We start from the raw sequence: 22,444 nt of genomic DNA, 5'->3' as shown, positions 1-22,444 counted from the left end.
TTTATTTGTGAAGCATTCAATCAAAGTTGCCTTTGTCGGCATTTTTTTAGAACCACCAAAATATCTCTCCAAAATCCTGTTTTTTCCTTTGAGGTTAACTTTAAAAGCATCTTCATCACCAACACACTTCAAACCAGTTATTAGTGCAAATTCTCTAATAGAAAACCGCAATTCATTACCATTTATATCAATCAAAAAAGCATCGGGAGTACTTCCCATAAGCTCTCTCACCATACAACACCTCAATATTTGTGCTTGAACATCACAGTGTTGCATCCAGATGAATACACCAAAGCAAGTTTTCCCAAATAATTTGTACTGCTTATGAGTTAGTTTGTCCTTGAGATCTTTAAATACTTCGACATTGGTGTAACAACTTATGTGCACCGAATGAGTAGGAGGATCTTTCGGGAAAAAATTACTCTGCATTATTCAGTTCAACAAGAGTCAAATACTCAGTATGCAGCAATGACAAAGTCAAATACACTACAGTTAACAAACACAAAATTATTCTGATTGTATCCAAATCAAAAATGTATCTATTCAACAGTAGCTATATATACATTGCATTTATGTATATATTCAACATTGTATTCACCAGTAAAAATGTATACAAAATTTAGACAATATATATACATTGTATTCAATACTAAAAAGGACAATGACAAATTGTATTCAATTCTATAATGTATTCACAAGTAGACACACATCCAGAGTTAATACAGTATATATACACATTATATATTGTATTCAACACTAAAATGTGCAATGACAAAGTGTATCAAAATAAAAGACTAATTACAAATAAACATTGTATTCATAAATATGAAATAAATACAGTACCTCCACTGTTTTTGAAGGAACATCTTCAACAAAAAATTTCCCCTTGCTAACTGAAGCACCATCGATGACCTTTCTCCGCTTTCCAATACTTGGTACGGAGGCTTCGGCAATCGATGGCTGAACGACATCTTTTTCGTTTGGTAGATTTTGAACCTTCCTCTCCCATTGTTTTCATACTTACCGGGTCATGGTATACCCATTGTTTCCACACTACTCTCGGCATCCATTCTAGCAATAGAGCCTGCAATTTCTTTTTCATTTTGAGTGATACACAAATCAAAAGATGGACCATCATCATAATGGTGCACATAATTGGGTATACCTCTAGTAACTCTGCATGGAGTGCTTTTGTCCGCCATTACACCCAAAATCGAAGCAATTGCAGTAAAAACCCTAACAATGGCGGAAACCCTAACAATGGCGTAAAATCACAAAAATGGAAGAAGATATTTAACAAAATAAACACAGAGTTGTATAAAACATCTAAACAACTTACCTACAAATGCGCAACTACAATTTAGGTAACCAAAATCGGTGGAGGATCGTGTATAGTTAAAATGGAGAAAAAATGGGAAGAGATTGAGAGAAAATGGTTTGAATAGAGGAAAATTGTGAATACAGGCCTTATGTTGCCATTGCTTTTTAATTTTAACCGTGTTTAAATGTTTTAGTATATAGTGTAATTGATATACACCTTTTAGCTATGAGATGTAATTAAATTAAAGTATAGCTATTAGATATAAATAAGGCCTAATGTTATCTACAGCATGTAGATTTCCCAATACCATATTCATAAGTCAAATTGGGCCAATTCCGTTATTTTGATCCGTCTAAAATTAGCCCAATTCAAACATTTGACACCCAAATATTCAAACGCCTTTTTTTTTGTTTTTTTGTGTGCGGATTGTCCTTCACTTGGGGTGGTCTTTAATTTTTACCCTTAAAATTGGTGGTCTTTAAGTTTTGCCATTCGCCTAATACCCCGAAGTCGTGGGTTCGAACCCTAGCTCAGTCAAAAAAAAAATGGCAAGGCAGAATTCTGCCCATGCATTTGGGACTTGGGACTTAAAGGTAAAAGTTAAAGACCACCAATTTGAGGGACAAAAATTAAAGACCACCCCAAGGCCAATCCTGCAAATTGCCCCAAACGCTTTGATAAGACGACTATTCACACAAATAGTACAATCCTGTAATAGTAATGGAGATGGCAGGCGTAATTTGCACATGAAACTATGAACAAAAACAATAGTAGAATATTTTGATATGGAACCTCTTGTTCAAAGTTATGGTACCACACGATTACAGAGAAGCCAGTATGACCATAAAAAATGACAGAACAAGAGGGGGTACTAAAGGTTAATAAGAAAAAAGGAAGAAAAAAAAAAGGTAGAAGATCCTCTATCTACATCTCTAGACTGTTATAAGTATGACAATCCCAGCGACAAGGGTGTTAAATGAAGTACAAATAAGAGTGCACTCATTCAGGCTTGTAAAACAAGGCTTAAAAATTTATCTACAATCATCGAACTTGGGAATATCCTTGTTGGAATAGGTTGAGATACAAGCAGAAAGTGGTTATTGTATCAATTCAGGGATAAGCTTGAGCAGAAAAGACAATTCCCTTTGTGAGAATTGAGGTCTATTTTGAACTTTTTCCTCCCCTTCCAGCAATATCTCATCTTCAACATCCTCTGGCTTCTTCACTAACTTACACACAGCCTCTGTTACTTCTTCAACAAAATCCACAATCACTCCATCAATTCCCATCAAATGTTGCATATACACAGCTTCAGGCACATTACTGAAACACATAAATAAAACAGTTAGTGTGAGTACAGGGTATATACTACTAATTCAGACACAACATTGTGAATCAATATTGATAGTATTAGTACTTACTTCAATTTGCCATATGTCAAAAGAGATAGCTTCGACTCTTTGATCTGGTTAACTGCTCCTGGATTCCTAAAGATGCCTTTAACTTCTGAAACAATCCCTTCTAGACCACCCTCTAAACACAATTTAGTGGCCTCCTCCAAGGAGTTCCTTCTAACATCATAGTAAATCTCTGTACCTCCATTTGTTAGGAAAAATACCTGCAAGATTGTAATGCCAAAAGTCAAAATCACTTGAAAAAGTCAAAATTAAATTTTTGAACTTTAACAAAATGGGACTTACAGGATAAGTAGTCTGGAGTTTCTTGACAAGCAGAGCAGCATCAGGCTGGAAACTTGAGAAAATAATTGGTCTTCCATTAGCATACTCTAAGACAACATGTAAGACAGCTTGAAGAACGCGGACGAGGTAGTCTTGTTGATAAACAATGTGGTCATCGAATTTGAGCTCGATGTTGAAGCCAACAGATGGATTAACTTTCTCAAACGCTTCTTTTAAGGTACATGCTGAATCATCAGTTTCAACAGTCCAGCTAACAATCTTTCCATCTTTCGTTTTCCTCATTAAAGGTTTTCCAGCGAGACCCTCTTCTCTTTGGGGTCCATAGCTAAGAAATTCAGCGAGAGTCAATTCGGTAATTCTCCTTTCATAAATTGTACCCTACAAAAATAACATGAGAATCAGCTCAATGTACATAAAAAGAAAAGTTAAATCATCATAAGGGGAATAGAAATTAAAAGAGCTTACATATTCTTGAGTGAGGATGAAGTCGTCGTGAAAAATGACAGGGCAATCATCCTTTGTCACCTACAAAAAATGACATTTACTTCTTTACTTTCCCGTCAAAGCCCAAAGGCTTTTTACTCCAAGTAATCAGGCATAGTTCATGCAAGATTGCAAGACGCTTTACACATCTATTAATTTGCAATCCCAGAGATGGCAGAGAAAAAGAGAGACCAATCAGTATCATTTCAGAATAGCGCTATAAACTTATGTGGTTTACATGGAAACAAACAGCGGGTTCAAACTAGTAGGTGAAATATGAGAAATTCTCCCATCAGTAATTCAAATTCAAAAGGGGCTAAAATAAAGACGGCCTTTGTTTCTTTCCAAAATTTGTCGTGACTACTACGTAAAAAGTTTCTTAATTTTCGGGCTTTTCGGTTTGTTACAGGGTGGATAGGAAGAAAAAACAAAAACAAATATTGTACGCGGAAGTACGTACACGTCTTTTCGCCGGAAAACCCAAGAAAATAAAGAGAGAGAACGTATTATATTATACCTGAACGTCAAATTCAATAAAATCGATGGGGTAATTAGCAGCTGCATTGAATGAAAGAATGGAATTTTCCTTAACGGCCTTCATTCTCTTGTCAGCCGATTGCAACAAATTCATCCCGTTCCCTCTGTGGCCAATCACTAAAAATTTCGATGGCTTGAACGATGTTCTTCCAATTTCAACCCCTGCAAAAATTGAATATTCTATCAATTCCATCCCCATAATACGAATAAAAAATACAGATTCATTAAATAAGCACAAACCTTGAGAGAAACGGGTGGAATATAAAGCAAGAGAAGCTTTCTCAGGGACTTGATCTAGATAAGGAACATCGGAAACATGAACGGCTTTAAGAGCCATTGTGTATAGAAAAAAATAATAAAGAGAGAAAACGGGAAGAGATATATTGGACAAAGAAAGGGAAATCGTATGAGATGTTTTGAATGTAATGCGCAACAATGGTATTTAAGGAGGTTGGAAATGTAATGGGATATGCATAACCAAGAAAGAATATTCCCAATCCACAACGGGGTTATGCCATTGGATATTCCTCTTATGAATTCCCACGTAGATCACACGCGTACTCAACTCATCTCCATTTTCTCCATCTCTTTTCTTACTTACATTTTTTTTATTCTTTTCCTTGGTGATCAAGACATACATTAAGACCACAAAAAGTAATCAAAACATAAATTAAGACTTAAGGGCAATACGTCGTGCTTTGTTATGTCTCAATATTAGAAAAATCATTAAAAAAAAACGTCCAATATTGCTGACTAAATTACTGAAATAAGCAATTATTTTTCAAACTATATTCTTAAATCTAATACTCCCTAACTTCTCTGTACCTTATTTTTAGTTTTTTGCAAATTTAATATTTGCTTATCAATTCCTAAGTCAATTTATGTTCAATATAATGGTTCTGACACTTTGTGCTGTGCATGCATCAAGCCTGGCACAATAGGCTCGGAAAAGTATTTTAGTACGTAATTAATTCTCTAGAGTAATGATATTGACGTTATTAGGCCACTGACTGTAAAATGAAAATAACTACTCTATTGAATGACAGTGTTACACGTTTTCATTAAAAAATAATAATAATAATAATAGTGTTAATTTTGATATTTTACCGCAATGCATTTAGAATAAAGGAAGCATATGCGAATTATATTCCGAATGGATTCTGATCCTATTTTGAAAAGGTTATCTACAATTAATACTAGTACCAGTATTGGGAACTTTTCAAATGAGTCACCTTACAGCTAATTGCTTTCCTTTTGGCCGCGTTGGACGACTAGGCAGATGTAAAACGTGCAAAGATTTGAAATTTTGAATATCATTACCGTATCAATTTATCCCTGCGATTTGACTTGCTCGTGAATATCATTACTACTAGTTCTTCTAGACGAAATGATCGGGAGAAAAAATGAAGAAGAAGGATTTGAATCCCGTCTGATACGAATGAACAGTTAAGATCCAAATATACTCCATTCTTTTCGACTTGACAAATAAATAAATAAATAAACTTAGCTTCTTAACTATTACTTCCCATGATTGTTGAACTCAACCTTAAGATTTTGATAAATTTGGAATTGGTGATTCCATACTTGGTGGTATGAATAGAGAAAATTAAACACAATTTTTTGGAATTTTTTTTTCCACTTTATTTGAAATTTAAAAAATACCTAACACATTGTTTTCAATTTTTTTTAATCTTTTTTTGACTTTCAGTATATTCAAACAATTAAATATTTTTTGCAAAAAACTATAACCAAACATAACTCCAACTTCAAAAATTTCAAATAAAGTAAAAAGTATTTTAGTTTCTATAGCCAAACGCCAAATTGAACTGCATAAGTGGCTAGTATGCGAGGCTAGACGTGCGTAGAAGCGACAAATATTATGGCGTCCACAAGGTGAAATCTTTTTAGTAATTCTTTTAAATTCGAAACGTTATCTATAGACCTCTTACTAATATCGAAGAGAGTTTAAATTTGAAGAGGAGACTCTTAAATCCTAAACTAAATACTGCCGTTGCAATACGTAAGATTGTATAAATTATATTGAATTATTAATTGGTGAGGATAAAAGATGATACGTAGCCACGAGATGCTGACATGTATGGATAGAATAATGAGCAAGCAACGCGCACTCCGCAGTTCTGGCAGCACTCTTTTTATTGTCTACTTTTGCCAGCCACTTTATCCTTTGTACGTAATACTTTGCTATTTTTATATCAACCACTTTATCCGGAATTAGTGTTTTGGAACTTGTATGGCATCATCCTAGCCCTTCAAAATTATTTTACCCTCAAATAATTTTTTACCCACTAATTTTTTGGCCCAAACTAATACGAAATTATTTTTTTTTTTTTTGGGAAAATTATCCATATTATTTCGTGGGTCGGATTGAGTAGTGGGTAAAAAAAGTTGAAAATATTGGATGGATTGTATGAAAGATAATTTCCTAACAAGATAAATCCGTATGCAGATAATTGTACCAAAAGATATTCTATTTGAGTATTTAACGAACTATTTTTCAAAGCTGAACGTAATTTTGGCCCTTTTCCGTTTTATCAACCACCGGAAGAGTGTTTTGAAACTTGTACACATTTATTGGAATCTCGTGTCCAGTTGAAAATATTGGATGGATTTATTTATTGTTATTCCAGTTAGAGGTTAGGTGGATCCACCATTATTATTAATTTATTATACAAAAAATGTAGCAACTGGGAAAAATGGAAAAGGCCACTCCGCTACAATATGGATATATCACAAAGTTTGGTAGTTGGTACTGCTGCTGTGCTGAATTACTCGTATTAAGGGACTCCGTTGCTGCTATAGCATGACTTATGTCAGCACTAACATTAAGCTGCTAACTTTTTTTCCCCTTCTCTCGATAGGTGCAAAATCTAGAGTCTCAGCCTAATTTGGGTGCAGGTTAAATTACATTTGACGGGTTAAAAGGAGTCAAAACAGTACCGGTCGATTCAAGCGAAACAACGAATTATTACCCAACTTGTGAACTCAAAATTATTTCTCATTTGTTTGTTTTGTTTTTCCTAATTTTTTTGTTACCAAATTAAACTAAAAAAGTTTTTCTGTTATTTATCATGATTATTTTAAGAAAAATCACAACTATTAAGTTTTTCTCTGGGACAATTTGAATTACATATAGGTTGAAATTCATTTTCACCCCCAACTTTGCTTTAAAAATCAAACTCCCCCCTCAACTTTGAACAATAGTGCTTCTTCTCCTTTTATCCTAGGCAATGTCTATTTCGTCCTTGTTATTTTCAATCCTCCATTTATATAATACATTTTTATATTATATGTAATATTTATTTTTTTAACTTATGTATTTATAAATTTATTTAAGTTCATTAACATATTAAGTGGAATAATACTTTTATGAATTTGTCACGAAATCTAATCCTATTTTTTATAATTGTTATCTCAATTTTTTTTTTTTAACTAGAAATTTTATTACCAAAGTATAGTAGTAATATTTATAAATTATTTCTACATATGCATTAAATATATGTATGTACAAGCATGTCTATGTATAGTTAAATTTAGGCCAAACCCATCGACGAACACCTGTGGTCGTCCACTTCTTTCACTTGAGCACTTAAAGTGGACCTTGTTCCATTTAGACACTTCAGGTGGGTCATTCCTATTCCACTTAGACACTTTTTGCACCGTTATCGGAGCAAAACCAACACCAGTCGTCTCCTACGTGGATTAAGTGGCCAATTAAATTGTGCCAGCTCATTTAAATTGTGCCAACTCAATTAAATTGTGCCAACTCATTTTAATTGTAAATTTACTAATTTGTAAATTCGTGGAGTTTTGACCATTAAAAATTGGGGCTTTTGGGTGGTTGGATGTGCAATGAGGCGGCGCCCCTTTGGTGTTGGTTTTGCTCCGATAACGGTGCAAAAAGTGTCTAAGTGAAATAGGAATAACTCACCTGAAGTATCTAAATGGAACAAGGGTCACTTTAGGTGCTCAAGTGAAAGAAGTGGACGACCACAGGTGTCTGTCGATGGGTTTGGCCTTAAATTTAACGTCTCTCTTATTCTCTATTGTCCATAAAAAAAAAATTGATTGTAATTAATGGAATATTTCTTAAATTACAACAACAACAACATATCCAGTGAATCCCACAACGTGGGGTCTAGGGAGGGTAGAGTGTACGCAGACCTTATCCCTACCTTAGGTAGGGAGGCTGTTTCCGAAAGACTCTCGGCTCAAGAAAAGGCATATGAAAGGTCAGATATGGGCAAACAAATCAAAACAATTATAAAAATGAAAATTTAAAATTCATGTACAATATAAACAAACAATTTTTAAGAATTTGTCTCTATTGTATTTTTTTTCTTTGTGTGTGTGAGTTGCATTAAAATATATTTATAAAGTTATTTTTACATGTTATTTTCAGTTGTATAAATAGATATTAGAGTTTTGATTGTCATTTGTCACGCCCCGAACCATGGCCTGAGCGTAACACGGCACTCGGTGCCTTGTTGCATGTGACCGAGCGAATCACATGGCTTGTTGAATCATCATAAGGCATAACATGAGTGGAAATATAACGTGAATGCATGACGAGCCTTTATAAAACGTAATAAGTCATAATGCTTAATAAAAATACTTGTTTAAACACGAGTGTGGAATTAACATGAATGAGCCAAAAATGGCTATACGACTCTGAAAGTTTGACATAACATAACTGACTTGTCTAGTCTATGATAACATAACTGACTTGTCTAGTCTATGATAACATAACTGACTTGTCTAGTCTATGATAACATAACTGACGTGTCTAGTCTATGAAACCTCTAACATAAGTCTGACTGGAAAGCATACTTGCTGGGACAAGGCCCCCAGCATACCTTAAATGCATAACTAATCGTAAAATAAAGAGTTGACTAAACCCCGGATGAGATGGGGCTCACCAATAAGCTGATACGAATCTTTGTCCTACTAAGCAGATGCGTCATCCTATAAATCAGTACCTGCATCGTGAACTACAGGCCCCCAGGCAATAGAAAGGGGACGTCAGCACATTGAATGTATTAATATGTAAAGCAACTGAATGAAATAACACGGGACATGGGATAACATGATAAGAACTGATCGAACGTGAACATGAGCATGAATATATATATATATATATATATATATACACATGAGTAAAACATGGTAAGTAGGGAGAGCATTTCATAAACCAACAATATGATATCACCATGTGGGTACGTGGAGTCTGGTACCTCGCCGGACCAGCAGAGCCCCCATACCTTGACAGGGTATAAGGTGGTAACGTGATTGATGGATCCATTCAGTGTAAAATTAAGGAATCGTCCTAACTGGGCGGAGCGATCCTTATCCTACGGTGGCTACGTAGTTTCGGGCTATCTAGCCTTCTCGGTAATTCGTGCAACTCCCAAAAATATGAATATGATATAATTGGCTAAGAAGCCCATGATTTTTGTGAATTAACTTGTACTTGACTTGTAATCATGATTTCACGAAATAACTTGTAAACGTGGCTTCATGAAATAGCTTGTATTTAGCATGTATGTGTCTTGTATCATGGCATGAAAGTAATTATATAATATAGTTGCATGAAAACTTGTAGACATGTAGGATATTCATGAAATAAGCACTTTTAGTTAAAAACATGCATGCAAGAACCCATGGAATATAAGATATGGGTTTTCATGAAATACGGACTGATTCTCAATAATTATATGGAGTTATTAAGAACAAAATGATGGAATAATAGCAATTCATACATAATATAATCATGGACATGGACCTAGGGTTGTCATGGGCATGATATAGAAACCCTAGTTTACGTAAGGATTCATACTTTATGGATTAACAGGCGTGGGGAAGAACAATGATGTTCCCACATGTAGATAGAAACCTTACATACCTGGTAATGCTCCAAAACTTGAATTAAAGACTTGAACTTTGAAGAAGATTTCCAAAATCTTGAATCTTGAACCTTGAGATGGGTTTTCTTGAAAACCCTAGGTTAGGAATGATGATTTCTTGTTTAGATTACAAGGATATATATTAGAATTGACTTGGAATGATTAGAATAGGCTTACCTTGGTGTTCTTGATGATGGGAGGGGGTAGGAGGTCGTTCTAGGGCTTGAAGGAATGAAAAATAATGATTTGGAATGATATGGACGAATAGATACTGTTCTGGAACATTAAATTTTTCGCCCAGCAAAATACTTTCCATATTTTGAAAGACGGCCTCGTATTTTGAAATACGGTCCGTATTCTGTTTGGACTGCACTGCGACTCTTCAGTAAAATGGCCATAACTCTTTGCACAGATGTCCGTTTGACCCCCATAATATACCGTTGGAAAGGTATTTCACAGCTTTAAACCTTTCATCAAGGAAGTTTTCCCAAATTCCAAATAGATTTGAAATACGGGCCGTATTTAAAAATACGGTCCGTATTTAACAATGAAATCTCCCAGTGCCAAATTCCAGAATGCTCAATGATCTTTGGTGCCAACTTACGACTTGAAATACGGGCCGTATACTGAAATACGATCATTATTCATGAGCATAAACCCCCATCTTACAACCGAAGAGGAAATTCCAATTCCCACATTCTTTATCTGGTCTTCTAAGTCTAGAATCATGGTCAAGGCTTAGGTTAAAGGTACGGGGTGTTACATTATTAATAAAATATATTATTTTTATTCTGCTAATTTATTTCATTATAAAACCTTATTAACTTATATACTCAATTAATATTTCCCACTTTTTTTTTCACCCAGAAGATAATATTTATTTTTTATAGGAAATTTGTTACATAGATTTAAAAAAATGAAGAATATCTTGATTTTAAAAAGTAAAAAAAAAAAAAAAAAAGACAAAAGTTGATCATATAAGGGTAAAATAGGAATTTAAAAAGGTCAATTAGAATAAAGGGGTGAGAATGACTATTGTTCAAAGTTGAGGGGAGAATTTGATATTTAAAACAAAATTAGGGATGTAAATGACTTTCACCCATAACCTATATAGCCTAATATGAACGGATTAGAAGAGTTATGTTTTTATTGTTTAAATTAATGTAACACCCCCAACGTAGATACATGTTATGTTGTGAATCTTCGTTAAATAGATTAATTAGGATACCAAGTAAAGGTACATGAATTGAGCTGTAAGAAAAAAGGAACAAACACTTCATTGAGTATTTGGGCGGTGATTATAGTATAAATTTTTTACTTTATATAAAACATTTTGCAGACAGTGGATGTACCTATTTGCAAAAGTTGGGTACCTTAAGATCTTCAAGCCCCCCTTAAATGCGGAAGGCCTTCCCTATTTTGTTGATTTTGCTGTGGTGATGTTCCATATTTACGCATGACTATGTTATTATGTACTAGCTAGTGGAAATTTTTGGATTGTTTTTTATAGTGCCTGTGGTGTCTGCCTAATTTGTACGCATCTCGATCAAATTATATAGTGTGTTTTTTTTGTCTACGCTGGCTTTGAGATTTGAATTGAATACCTTATTATGTTTTTCATGTTTTATTAACCACTGATATCCCTTAGATTATGCTTTTTATTTGAGGAAAACAATTTGTCTCACCATAACTTAGCCAGATCACGTTGACACAAATATCAATCAATCCTGGAATTTGTGCTTTATTAATTACTCAAACCCACATGGACATGGACTCTGCTTGTCCGTTCCAAACTTCCACAATGGCTACTTAATTGTGACCTACTGAAGAACTATATAAAATTTGCTAGGCACAGAAGAGTTGCCAAAATTATTCTCGAATCTAATTGTCCAGTAGCTATATAATTTATCTAGCTGGCCATTGCTTCCAAGACAATACCTATGGCATCATGTATTAATTTGTCCGAAGATATAGAACTGTCATCTTCACTTTTTGCCTTGTAGTTGTAGGAATCAATATTTTGTAACCACTAACATCACTGTGAATAATTCTAGAAAGAATTTTACTCAAACAAATATCTTTTCGATTTTCTACTGACTAATCAAAGGAAAATAAGTGAGAAAATATTTTTTTTCTACAGAAAAGGTTTTCTTCGTGTCAAAAACACAAACAAGTTTTGGACACGAAAATTGTCAAGGGACATAGGATTCTCAAACATTGTCGCGGAATCTAAAATTGTTCCTTTCCTATTACTAACCAATTCTTGCAGACCGTAAATATCTTAACGAGATAAAGGGCCAAAGTCTAGATGAAAGCGAGGCAAACAAGTGCAGCTACTTACTTTCACACATTATGAAATTAAATGAAACTGTTGATGCCTTTTATTCCAATTGCATAATTCAATTGGTGACATTAAAAAAGAAATTACTCTCATTTTTATTTCTCTTCCACCTTTTCATCTTTCCTTCTTTTTTACTTCTTTCCAAGTTGCATGCTTCTTCCTTTTTCTTTCCTCGTCTTCCCGACCAATGAGACATGAAGGGGTAAAGCGTTTGAGGCATCTTTTTTGATTTCTTTTTTTCTTTAAATTTCTCTCATTTTTATACCAACTTTTTTATGTATGTTAAAAGGTCATTGGGTCCAAAAGTTGGTGCTTTCGAAGGGAAAGAAGGTGTAGGACTATTTCACACTCTTTTTAAATGCATGGCACTTGCCGAGTTGCCATAAGTTGAGAGATGATATATATTATCTCGACTCAATTAGTTGATTTATTTTAGGTTTTACTAACCAAGTGAGGTGAAATGACTGGATTTCTCACTCTTTTTTGTTAGGTTTTGATAGGTCATATGATGAGAGAGTATGTTATTCCAACTTTTGACAAGGAACCAACTCAAAAGAATAAAGAAGAGAAGAGAAAGGTAACATAAAGGTCTAATGCATCTCTCTGGACTGGACGTGCGTCGCAGCTGTGGTTACATTTTCCATTACGACCGTGGTGTCCAGTGAACTTATATGCACCTCGATTATTTCATCGGATACTTGCTATCTTGCAACAACATAGATATCTGATAACTCTGTTCAACAAAACTTAGAAAGATGAAAAGAAACAACCTATAATTTTTTTTCCGTTGGAATTTGAACTTGAGACACAGTTACGATAACCGTTTATGAATGAAACAGGCTAAGAAATAGCGGTTCACTCTATTATCTGAACTCAAGAAATTCATTGAAGAACTCGCGAGGTTTCAAGTGTTGTACATGAGCTTGACAGAGATGTGCAAGTATTCTAGCTAAAGAGGATGGAACGGAAGGAGATGAATCTTAAGAATATGTAGTAAAAACTGTAATGTATTGATTGATGATTGTAAAATATATATTTACCATACTTTATATAGAATGAAAAAGAATCAAAGTCAATAACTGCTTCTAACTAATTCCAACGCCTTCAATTAGTTCTAACTAACATATCCATCTGACTGCTGATGTGGCTTGTAACTGACTATCCAACTAGCGTATATGCGCAAGTGACAAAATATCGCGGACTTTGAAATTATAATCATGATTATCTTTGAGATTTCCAATTTTTGAAAAGAGTAATTCGATATATTAGGTGGGGTTAGATTGCCAAAATCATTTAGATTGGAATGTTTTGGCTCTCGGTTATTTCTTTTAAATTTCTAATCACATGAATGGTATGTTTGTTTTGCTATTAATGGTTTGCTTAGTTTCTGATCGTTTTTTTGCAAGATTTAATGGTTTGCTTAGTTTGTGATCGTTGCTTTGCAAGATTTAATGAAAGAAGTAATGTGATTGTGGAAACCAAGCTATTGAATTGATTTATGGGTTTTGGCTGGAAAGAATTATAAAGTATACCACAAACAAAATAAATTTGGCAGGCTAAGGAGTATATCAACAAATGCTTATCCTACTTCAATTTGGAAAAGATTAAGAAATAAAAATATTTTCTATTTTGTTAGGATTTTTTTTTTTATCGTTATATAAATGAAAATTAGTGATGGGGTTACTATGACCTTATATGTATGACCTATATTATCAGTTAAAAAAGTACATGGGGTAATTTTGTTTTAATTGATAAAATGAGAGTAAAAAGGGAAAATAATTATCTCCCACTTCTTTATTAGGTAAAACAAGAAAAGGTTTCTTTAAAAATAATATTTTTATAAAAATAATGTGTTTAAAAAGAAAAGAAATTAAATGTTTATTAGGAAAATGGCATTTTTGACCCATTTAAGTAATAATAGGGCATTTTTGTTCAATTTCGTATAGTTTAAGGACATTCTTGGGCCAAACTATGAACGGAGGGCATATTTCTTCATTTCGCATAGTTTAGGGGCATATTTTTACCCTTTTCCGTTAGTATTATTATTCTAGATGAAGAGGCAAACAAGTTCTACCATTCATGGATACTCCTAATCCAGCTATCTACATTCTCACATCATGAAATTAGACGAAATTATCGATTTTTTTTTTTCCAATTACATATTTGGTGAAATGAAAAAAAAAAAAAAAAAAGATAATCTCATTTTACTTTCTCTTCTACCTGTTCATACTTTCTTCTTTCCAAATCCCTTTTTCCTCTTTCTTTCCTCATGTTACCGACCAATGAAATATAAAAGGGGTCAAGTGAATGAGGCTATCTTTCTAAATTTCATTTTTTCTTTAAATTTCTCTCATTGTTGCTTAGTTTGTGATCGTTGCTTTGCAGGGTTTAATCAAAGAAGTACTGCGATTGTAACTAAAGCATGACTTATTGATATTTGGAGACGAACTATAAAATGACCATGAATGAAATAAATTTAAACAGAAAGAGAAATTAAAAAGTTTGTGTGTGGCCTCTTTGGGTCAATATCAAAAGAGGAGATTCAACAGTAAAATTGCATATTTGGAGTGAACAAAGTGGAAACTTTAACCGAGAAGGGACCTTTATATAGACAACATTAGCTGAGAAGCAAACAGCACTAATAGAGACAGCGTGTTCAACCGGTTCTTACTTAACAAAGAATTTAAATGGTTCCCGCAACATCAAAAAAACAAGCCGGCAGAGTTGGTAAATCAGTTTTGGAACCAAAAAAATTCTCAAGCAATAAATAAAATTATAAGAATAACAGGTTGTATGAAAGAAGTGTCCTTCTTACCTAAGCAAATAACAATATACTTGGTCTGTTTTAATTTGTTTGTCTTATTTTTTTATTTTTTTAGTCCGTTTAAAAAAGAATGCATCTTTTCTTTAGGCAATTCTGTAATTTCAACTTTCCACATGACATGTTTAAGATGACAAGATTAAAGGACATTTTGGTACATTCAACATATTTTTAGTTTAGACCACAAGATTCAAAAGTCTTTTTACTTTCTTAAACTCCGTGTCAAGTCAAAACCAGATAAACAATTTGAAACGGGAGTACTAAGTAATGAGAAACCATAATTATTATTTAGACGGCCAACACACCATTTACTGACCCAGTTCCGGAGAGATCAGACTTTCAGTATAAACAATACTATTTCAATGGTAACTGCATCAATATCATCACAATCTAGAGGCCATTTTCGATCGCTTAATCCAAATGATCCACCCGATATTATCCCATATACAAATCCTGCTGTATTACCCAATCTTGAAAGCAGAGTAACACTTCATCGTCTGAAAACGTATATTTCGGTATGATGTTATGAAACTCGGTACTTGGTATAGTGAACAATTTCATCGAAGAATCTGTAACAACACTCTTTCATTACCCATAAATTAAAAGCTTTTCATTACCCATAAATTAAAAGCTTTCTCGTTCTTATAATAAACACGAAGGTTTTCTCCCAACACTGATACACCCACATCAACATCAACTTCAAGCTTGGATAGAGTGAGCGAGCACTCTATCTCTAGCAATGGTATCTCTCCTTACATCTCACTGAACTATTAAATGAAACGACACGGAACCTTGATAAGATACCAAGCCAATGAAATGCTTCATAGTACAAGTGCCTAATAGGATTGGATTGCTTTTTTTGTGGTCATTGTAAAAGGATTCCTCTTTCCACGTACTAAAAGGAATGCACACTTTTAACCTAAACAATTCATTATTGTTGAATTAGTTAACAACAAATAATGATGCAATGTCTAAATTGACGATGCAAACAATAAGAATGTTGTAGTTAATTTTATTAAAATATTACAACAGTCGAAGAATTGATGGCTGACCGTGTTTTGGAAATATCCCCTCAACTGCCGGCCGCACAATGTAATGTCCAAACGTACATAACAGAGATGCAATACTACACTCATTCATCGTTGTAAAATGAAAATTGTTATACTATACTTTATATGAGGGATACTTGACCCAAATTGAGATGCACATTTGTTTAACCTAACAAGCACAAAGAATAAATGCAACAGCAACCATGCTTTGGAGAAGGGTAGGGAGAACAAATGAAACAACTCTATAAACTCCAGTTTACCTGGTGCACAATGTCAAGGAATCGGGCTCCGATGTCGAGGCAAACAACTCTAGACCTAAACTGCTGAAAAGATGACGCAGCATAAGTGTTACAAAGGCATTTTCTGGTAAAATACAAATAAGTTTATGAACATGGCAAAACCCAGATGAGAGCTACTGTATTACACTAACTATTCCACACATAGGATACAAGTTTAGGAATGAAAAGCACCGCTCATATCACACAACAATTCACTTCCTAAAACATCTTCACACCCGTCAACACAAAGTCCCAGATAATACACAACATTATCGTGCAAGTTGAATGACCACATACCATACACTTCCAAGAACCACTAATCTATTCAATCCAGCTTCATAGTATCGTTAATCACAACTTTTGATCTGTTGGTCTGCTACTCCCACCTGTTCGATTAGGTTCTCCCATTCTTGATGCCAAAGCAAGAACTTCAGGTGACATCTCCCAGCTTCCACTTTTCCTTCCCCAGCTTGATCCTCTAGGATTTATTCCCGCACGATCAGCCTCATCTACCGTAGTTCTTATCTCGGGAGACATTTGGCCTAACCCACCATCTTTAATGTTCAGGCCATCGTTGTCGCTAAGCTGTCCTTCATTATCCCCTACTTCACTCCAAACCGCTTTCCTGCCCATTTCTATGTCCTCCACAGCCTTTCCCATGTTTGGGCTCACAAAACCCCCACCTGCAGATCGAGTTGGCATCTTGGGTTCCCTGGGCACCTTTGCACGGAAATTGTTCTTGGACGGAGGAATACTAGTACAGAATATCTCCTTGAAATTCTGCATTACTCCTTTGTTGTAGGGGTTGGCACGCCAATCATAACGGTATCTAAAATTCTCATAAGTAGTCTGCAGTATCCAGAAAATAGATGTCACCCGAAGTTCACATCAAAATCCAAACCTACCTTAAATAAGCATACAATTAAAATCCATGATAATACCTGATTAGTACTGATGAGGTATAGATGGAAAGCAGTAAGACCTCCAACAAACCACACTGATATAAAAGTGTATACTATCAGAACAATGGAGGCCGGTGTTTTGATCATTGCTTTCCATATGGTGGTGTTGTCTAGAATCATGATTCTCTTAATGTAGACCCAGCAGAAACCAAACACATATATGCAAAGAAGTGTTGTAGAGAAGACAAACATGAAGAAAAATCGGTAGTTTCGCTGCAATAAAAGACACAAAAGTTTCAGATGTCTGCAATGTAAAGCAAGATTGCGAGACTTTAATTCATTTGTTACAGAAAACTATCAGCACAAGCGAATCAGCTATAGATATTTTCAGAAATCTAATGTGGACGTTGAAGTTGACTGGTAAATTGACCAGCCTGACCTCATACCTTCATAAATCTGAGAGTCAAGACCGCAGGTACTGTATGCAATAACAAAAAGATTTCAGTTGTAAGGTGAGAACTTAAACATGTGGATATGTGTACTAAACCCTCCAACTTACTTCCACAGCAGAGATCTAGACCGCTAAACATCTTCCTAAGACTAGAAACATACAATATTATAATTGTCTGCACAGTGGCCATTTGAACTAAAAGGTCAGTAACAAAACCTTTGAACTTCTTCCTGCAACCAACGGCATCAATGACTAAAAGATTCTGATTCATACATTAGTATTAACAATATAACATCATTATATACTTGAGCTGAATTTCAAGATGTTTTGAAGATCTAATACTTGAGGATCTACAAGTTATCTTTAGACATTTTACGCAATTTACTTGTTTTCTCAAATTGACATTAGAGTAAATAGGTATTTTTTTTAAAAAGGGATAAAGAAGAAAGAATCAGTCTTTCATTTTTTTTAATAAGTAAAAGAACCAGTCTCTCATTAGTATCTTTTTTTGTAGTTTCCCAGCAGAAACAGAGAGTGATAATAAGAAAATAGGTCTCATAACACTTCATAGCAGAATATATGAAATAGTTCTTCAGATATATCAAGCGGTGAAAAGTTAACTGAAAAGAGAGCATATCAGTTACTAGTGTGGTAGTACCAACTAAAAAAAATGTTAAAAAGATAAAAGAATTATTACCAGCCCAATGCATTGCCCTACCCAAGGACAGTGATGGTCAAATCTTTCAACGCAGTTATTGCAGATTGAGCAGTGAGAACAACGGGGAGGTCTATAAAGCATGCAGGTGTCACAGTATTTGATCTTCACGGTTATTCCATTAACCTCAACTTCTTTAATTCGGGGCAAACGTAATTGAGGAGTTTGTCCACCACCGTCCGCAGTACCATCATAACCTTCTGGTTCTGGAGGGTGTGCATTACGAGGAATTATTCCTGGATCCCTTCCAGATGTGAGAAGGAGTAGAACTAAAACCTGTAAGAAATAAATATGAAACTCTTAGCAGTGCAAATTGGAAAAACCTTGCATAGGTTATGCAATAAGGTTGTCATTAATTATCTAATACTCGGAATTGTGTTTCCAGTAATCGTGAGATCAAATAAAGACAGCCTTATACAGCTATGGTGTTCTCTGCAATTGCAATCAAGACTAGGGAGAAAACTTACATATAATGTGAACACAACAACTACAACCATAATCAATATCCCCAGGTGATTTGAAAAATCATCCATCAGCTTTCTAGCAACAAAGACACAGAAAACTGAGACAGGGGCCACTATGAGAAATATGGTCAGCGCTAGAGATCTTGCGTCTGGCCCAAATATGAACCTTCCTTGAAAGAAAAATATCTGCTCAGAGAGAAGAACACTCAAAGTCAGAAATTGAGAAAAAAGAGTGGCATATATTCTGTTTGCAACATAAAACGAGTTTTGATACAACAACAACAACAACAACAACAACGTACCCAGTGTAATCCCACAAGTGGGGTCTGGGGAGGGTGGATGTAAAGCATAAATCACATTTCACTAAATCAAGAACTTGTTTTTCAACACATGAACAGCTGGAATAGATATCGGAGGAAAGAAAAGATTTTCAGTTTTAGATGAGCATATGATCAGGATTGGTGCTACCAAAAATTTTGTCCTAGAATCGAAACAAAAAATAATCTACAAATGTCCTACTCTAAGTAAAACCTCAGTCTGAGAAGTATAATCGCACAAGCCAAAATACTGGTAATGTTACTATAGTAAATGTAATAAAATAACCTAGCATGAGCACATCTGGAGCACTCCTCCTACGTGTTTCTTGGCGTAGTAACAACCTATAAGCACCATTAACTAGGACGCGGAATCTTCAGGGATTTCTCCTTTGACATATAAGCAGATTCCTCATATTCTCACATTTTTAAGGAAGCTATATTTCTAATTCTTGGGTCTATTTTAACCTAGGCTGATGATTTTAGTTTGTTATGCAATATCAAGTATGATTAGCAGACTCAAGTACAGTTCATAGTAGTTCTAATAATGACAATAAACAAACACAAAACTGCTAGTAAAAGATTGAAGCTTTAACATGTGTATATGAAGAAGGAAAGAAAAAGATTGAAGCTTTAACAGGTATTACAACAGCAATAGAGGAGAATAATGGCAGAGATAAACCCAGGGAGTAAAAGTGTAAAGATATACTAACATTGCTTCCTTTCCATGTTTGGTAAATCCGCAAATCATCGGAACCATTCATGGATCCAGATAATGGATCGGGTCGTTTTGGTGGAGGAACGACATACATCTTTGGGGTTTCCTCTCTATTCTGGCCCAATGAATCTCAAAAATCAAGATCTCGAAGTAGAAACGCAGATAATGTTATTACAGACAAGATAAAATATAAATAAACACTCAAATGAGTGAAGTGAGAGCTAACATAAAGGGTAGTGTGAGACTTCCCGGCGATAAAATTTGCCGGCGAGAAAGTCAGATTTCGGGAGTAGAGTTTTTGGTAAAGAGAGTGAAAAAGGAGAAACAAGGGTTTGGTTTGTATGAGTGTGTGTAGGGAGCCCATTTCTTGCTTTACAGGATGGTCAAACTGACGTGGCGAATTCTTGTTCGCCAAGCTACTTAAGAGTGGACCCTTTGAACTTTTGTTGGGGACCGCTTTGCCTTTTCTTTAAAACGACCTGTCACTACAACACTGGGGATGCCCTAGCCCTCGTTTTTTTTCTTTTTCTTTTTTCTTGTTTGGGATAATAGTAGGGAAGAAAAATATATTTGGCTAAATATATTATATCAAGAGAAGAAGGGCAACACACGCGCTGTAGGTATACCTGACGTGGCACCAACCCCGCTCTTTTGTTCTGTATTGTTTTTTTCCGATGTCTCAATTTTTCTGTGCTGGCAATCTTATATATATAGACATACACCTAATTTAGTTATGCAATCAACCTATTTATACGGTCTACAATACAAACTAACGTGTTAATGTGCACTATAAATATCTTATAAACAATAAAAGAAAAAAACTAAATTAAATAAAAAACATGTCTACTTCTCGACGAAATTTCATTTATTTTATAAGAAAAAATGATTGATTGAATCAAAACTTAGTAAAAACTTTTACTCAATTCGATATAATATATTTAGCTATATTGAAATAATTTAATGTTTTAATTAAAGTCAATCATAACGTTGACTGCTTGTTTCATATATTGTTTGCCATTTTTAAAAAATTAATTAAATTAAATAAAAACTTGTTAATTGTTCCTCAATCATATATAATAGTACTTATCTGTATTTTTTCCTAAATTAAATATTTCATTCAAAGTCAAACATAATGTTGACTACTTGTTTCATCCGCTGTTTTTGTAAAAGAAAACTGATTGAAGTAAATCAGAGCTTGTTAATTGTTACTTAATTATATCTAATACTCAGCTAATTGAGATAATTCAATGTTTAAATTAATGTCAATCATAGTATTGACTACTTGTTACATCTATATTTTTTTTTTTTAAAATAAGGATTGAATTAAATTTACTCTATCATGTATAATACTTAGGTAAATTGAAAGCAATTGAATTCAATTAAAATCGACCATAGTGTTGATCGTTGCTTGGTACATCCATTCGTATTTTTTAGATTGATTGATTTAGATTTGAACATGCTTATTATTACTCAATCATATCTAATACTTAGTTAAATTGAGATAATTCAATATTGCAATTAAAATCAACCATAGTGTTGACTACTTTTTATATACATTTTATCTTGAATTGAATCAAAACTTAGCAAACATTTTACTCAATCTTACATAATACTTAGCTAAATTGAAGCAATTCAATATTTCAATTAAAGTCAATCATAGTGTTGACTACTTGTTATCCACACTTTTTAAATAAAACAATAAAAAAAATTGATTGAATTAAATCTAAACTCACTAATTGCTACTCAACTCTATCTGGTATTTAGTTACTTGTTACATCGACTGTAGTATTGACTACTTGTTACATCCACTGTTTTTGTTTAAATTGATTGGATTAGAATATATTCCTCCTTTGTTTTTAATTATCTATTTTTTCCTTTAAGCAGAGAGTTAAGTTTTTATGGTTTCATCCTACAAAGGAAAATGTATACACTGTATTTACCTCAAATAAATTTATGCAAAACATATTAAAAACATGAAAAATATATTATATGTTTAATAAATACACCATTATATAGTCGAAGGCGTTAAAAATCAAACAATAAGGCAGAATATTACAATATATTCGAAAGAAAGAACACGAACGTTAGTAAACATACTCCGAAAACCTCAAATTAGTATTGTCTTTACATTTTTATGATATACCGCTCCTTTGTTTCATTTGCGGAGTATTGAGTTCCTTTTGAATCCTAAGACATAAAAAGTAAAGCAAAGTGGAGGTGTACTTTAGTACCAAAGTTCTACTTTTTTTTTTTACTATAGGTAATTGGTCAACACCGATCAACAAAACAACAAGGAATAAATAGAAAATAGAAATATATATATATATATATATATATAAGAAAAGTATACATTAAAAAAGAATGCACGATTTTCTCTAGTGATTGTCATTGGGAAGCAAAATGTAATAATGATCTTGGGTGAAGAGAGT

At 33.9% G+C, this 22,444-nt stretch overlaps 2 protein-coding genes across 2 annotated transcripts; both read right to left on the bottom strand.

Moving 5' to 3' along the window:
• Nucleotides 1-2,074: 2,074 nt before the first annotated feature.
• On the bottom strand, nucleotides 2,075-4,474 carry LOC132047349 (glycerophosphodiester phosphodiesterase GDPD1, chloroplastic-like). The gene is made up of 6 exons (XM_059438378.1): nucleotides 4,282-4,474; nucleotides 4,022-4,203; nucleotides 3,487-3,546; nucleotides 3,022-3,399; nucleotides 2,743-2,939; nucleotides 2,075-2,644 (listed from the first exon to the last, which is right to left on the bottom strand). The coding sequence occupies exons 1-6, from the start codon at nucleotides 4,376-4,378 to the stop codon at nucleotides 2,419-2,421; spliced, it is 1,140 nt and encodes a 379-aa protein (XP_059294361.1). The 5' UTR covers nucleotides 4,379-4,474; the 3' UTR covers nucleotides 2,075-2,418.
• An 11,993-nt stretch (nucleotides 4,475-16,467) lies between these two features.
• LOC132047344 (probable protein S-acyltransferase 7) lies at nucleotides 16,468-20,339 on the bottom strand. Its single transcript, XM_059438367.1, has 5 exons — nucleotides 20,011-20,339; nucleotides 18,987-19,169; nucleotides 18,502-18,795; nucleotides 17,393-17,626; nucleotides 16,468-17,300 (listed from the first exon to the last, which is right to left on the bottom strand). The coding sequence occupies exons 1-5, from the start codon at nucleotides 20,107-20,109 to the stop codon at nucleotides 16,803-16,805; spliced, it is 1,308 nt and encodes a 435-aa protein (XP_059294350.1). The 5' UTR covers nucleotides 20,110-20,339; the 3' UTR covers nucleotides 16,468-16,802.
• Between the last annotated feature and the right edge of the window lie 2,105 nt (nucleotides 20,340-22,444).

Source organism: Lycium ferocissimum, chromosome 2, assembly GCF_029784015.1.
Source record: "Lycium ferocissimum isolate CSIRO_LF1 chromosome 2, AGI_CSIRO_Lferr_CH_V1, whole genome shotgun sequence".
NCBI classification, from domain to species: domain Eukaryota; kingdom Viridiplantae; phylum Streptophyta; class Magnoliopsida; order Solanales; family Solanaceae; genus Lycium; species Lycium ferocissimum.
This window is presented reverse-complemented; position numbering and strand designations above follow the sequence as displayed.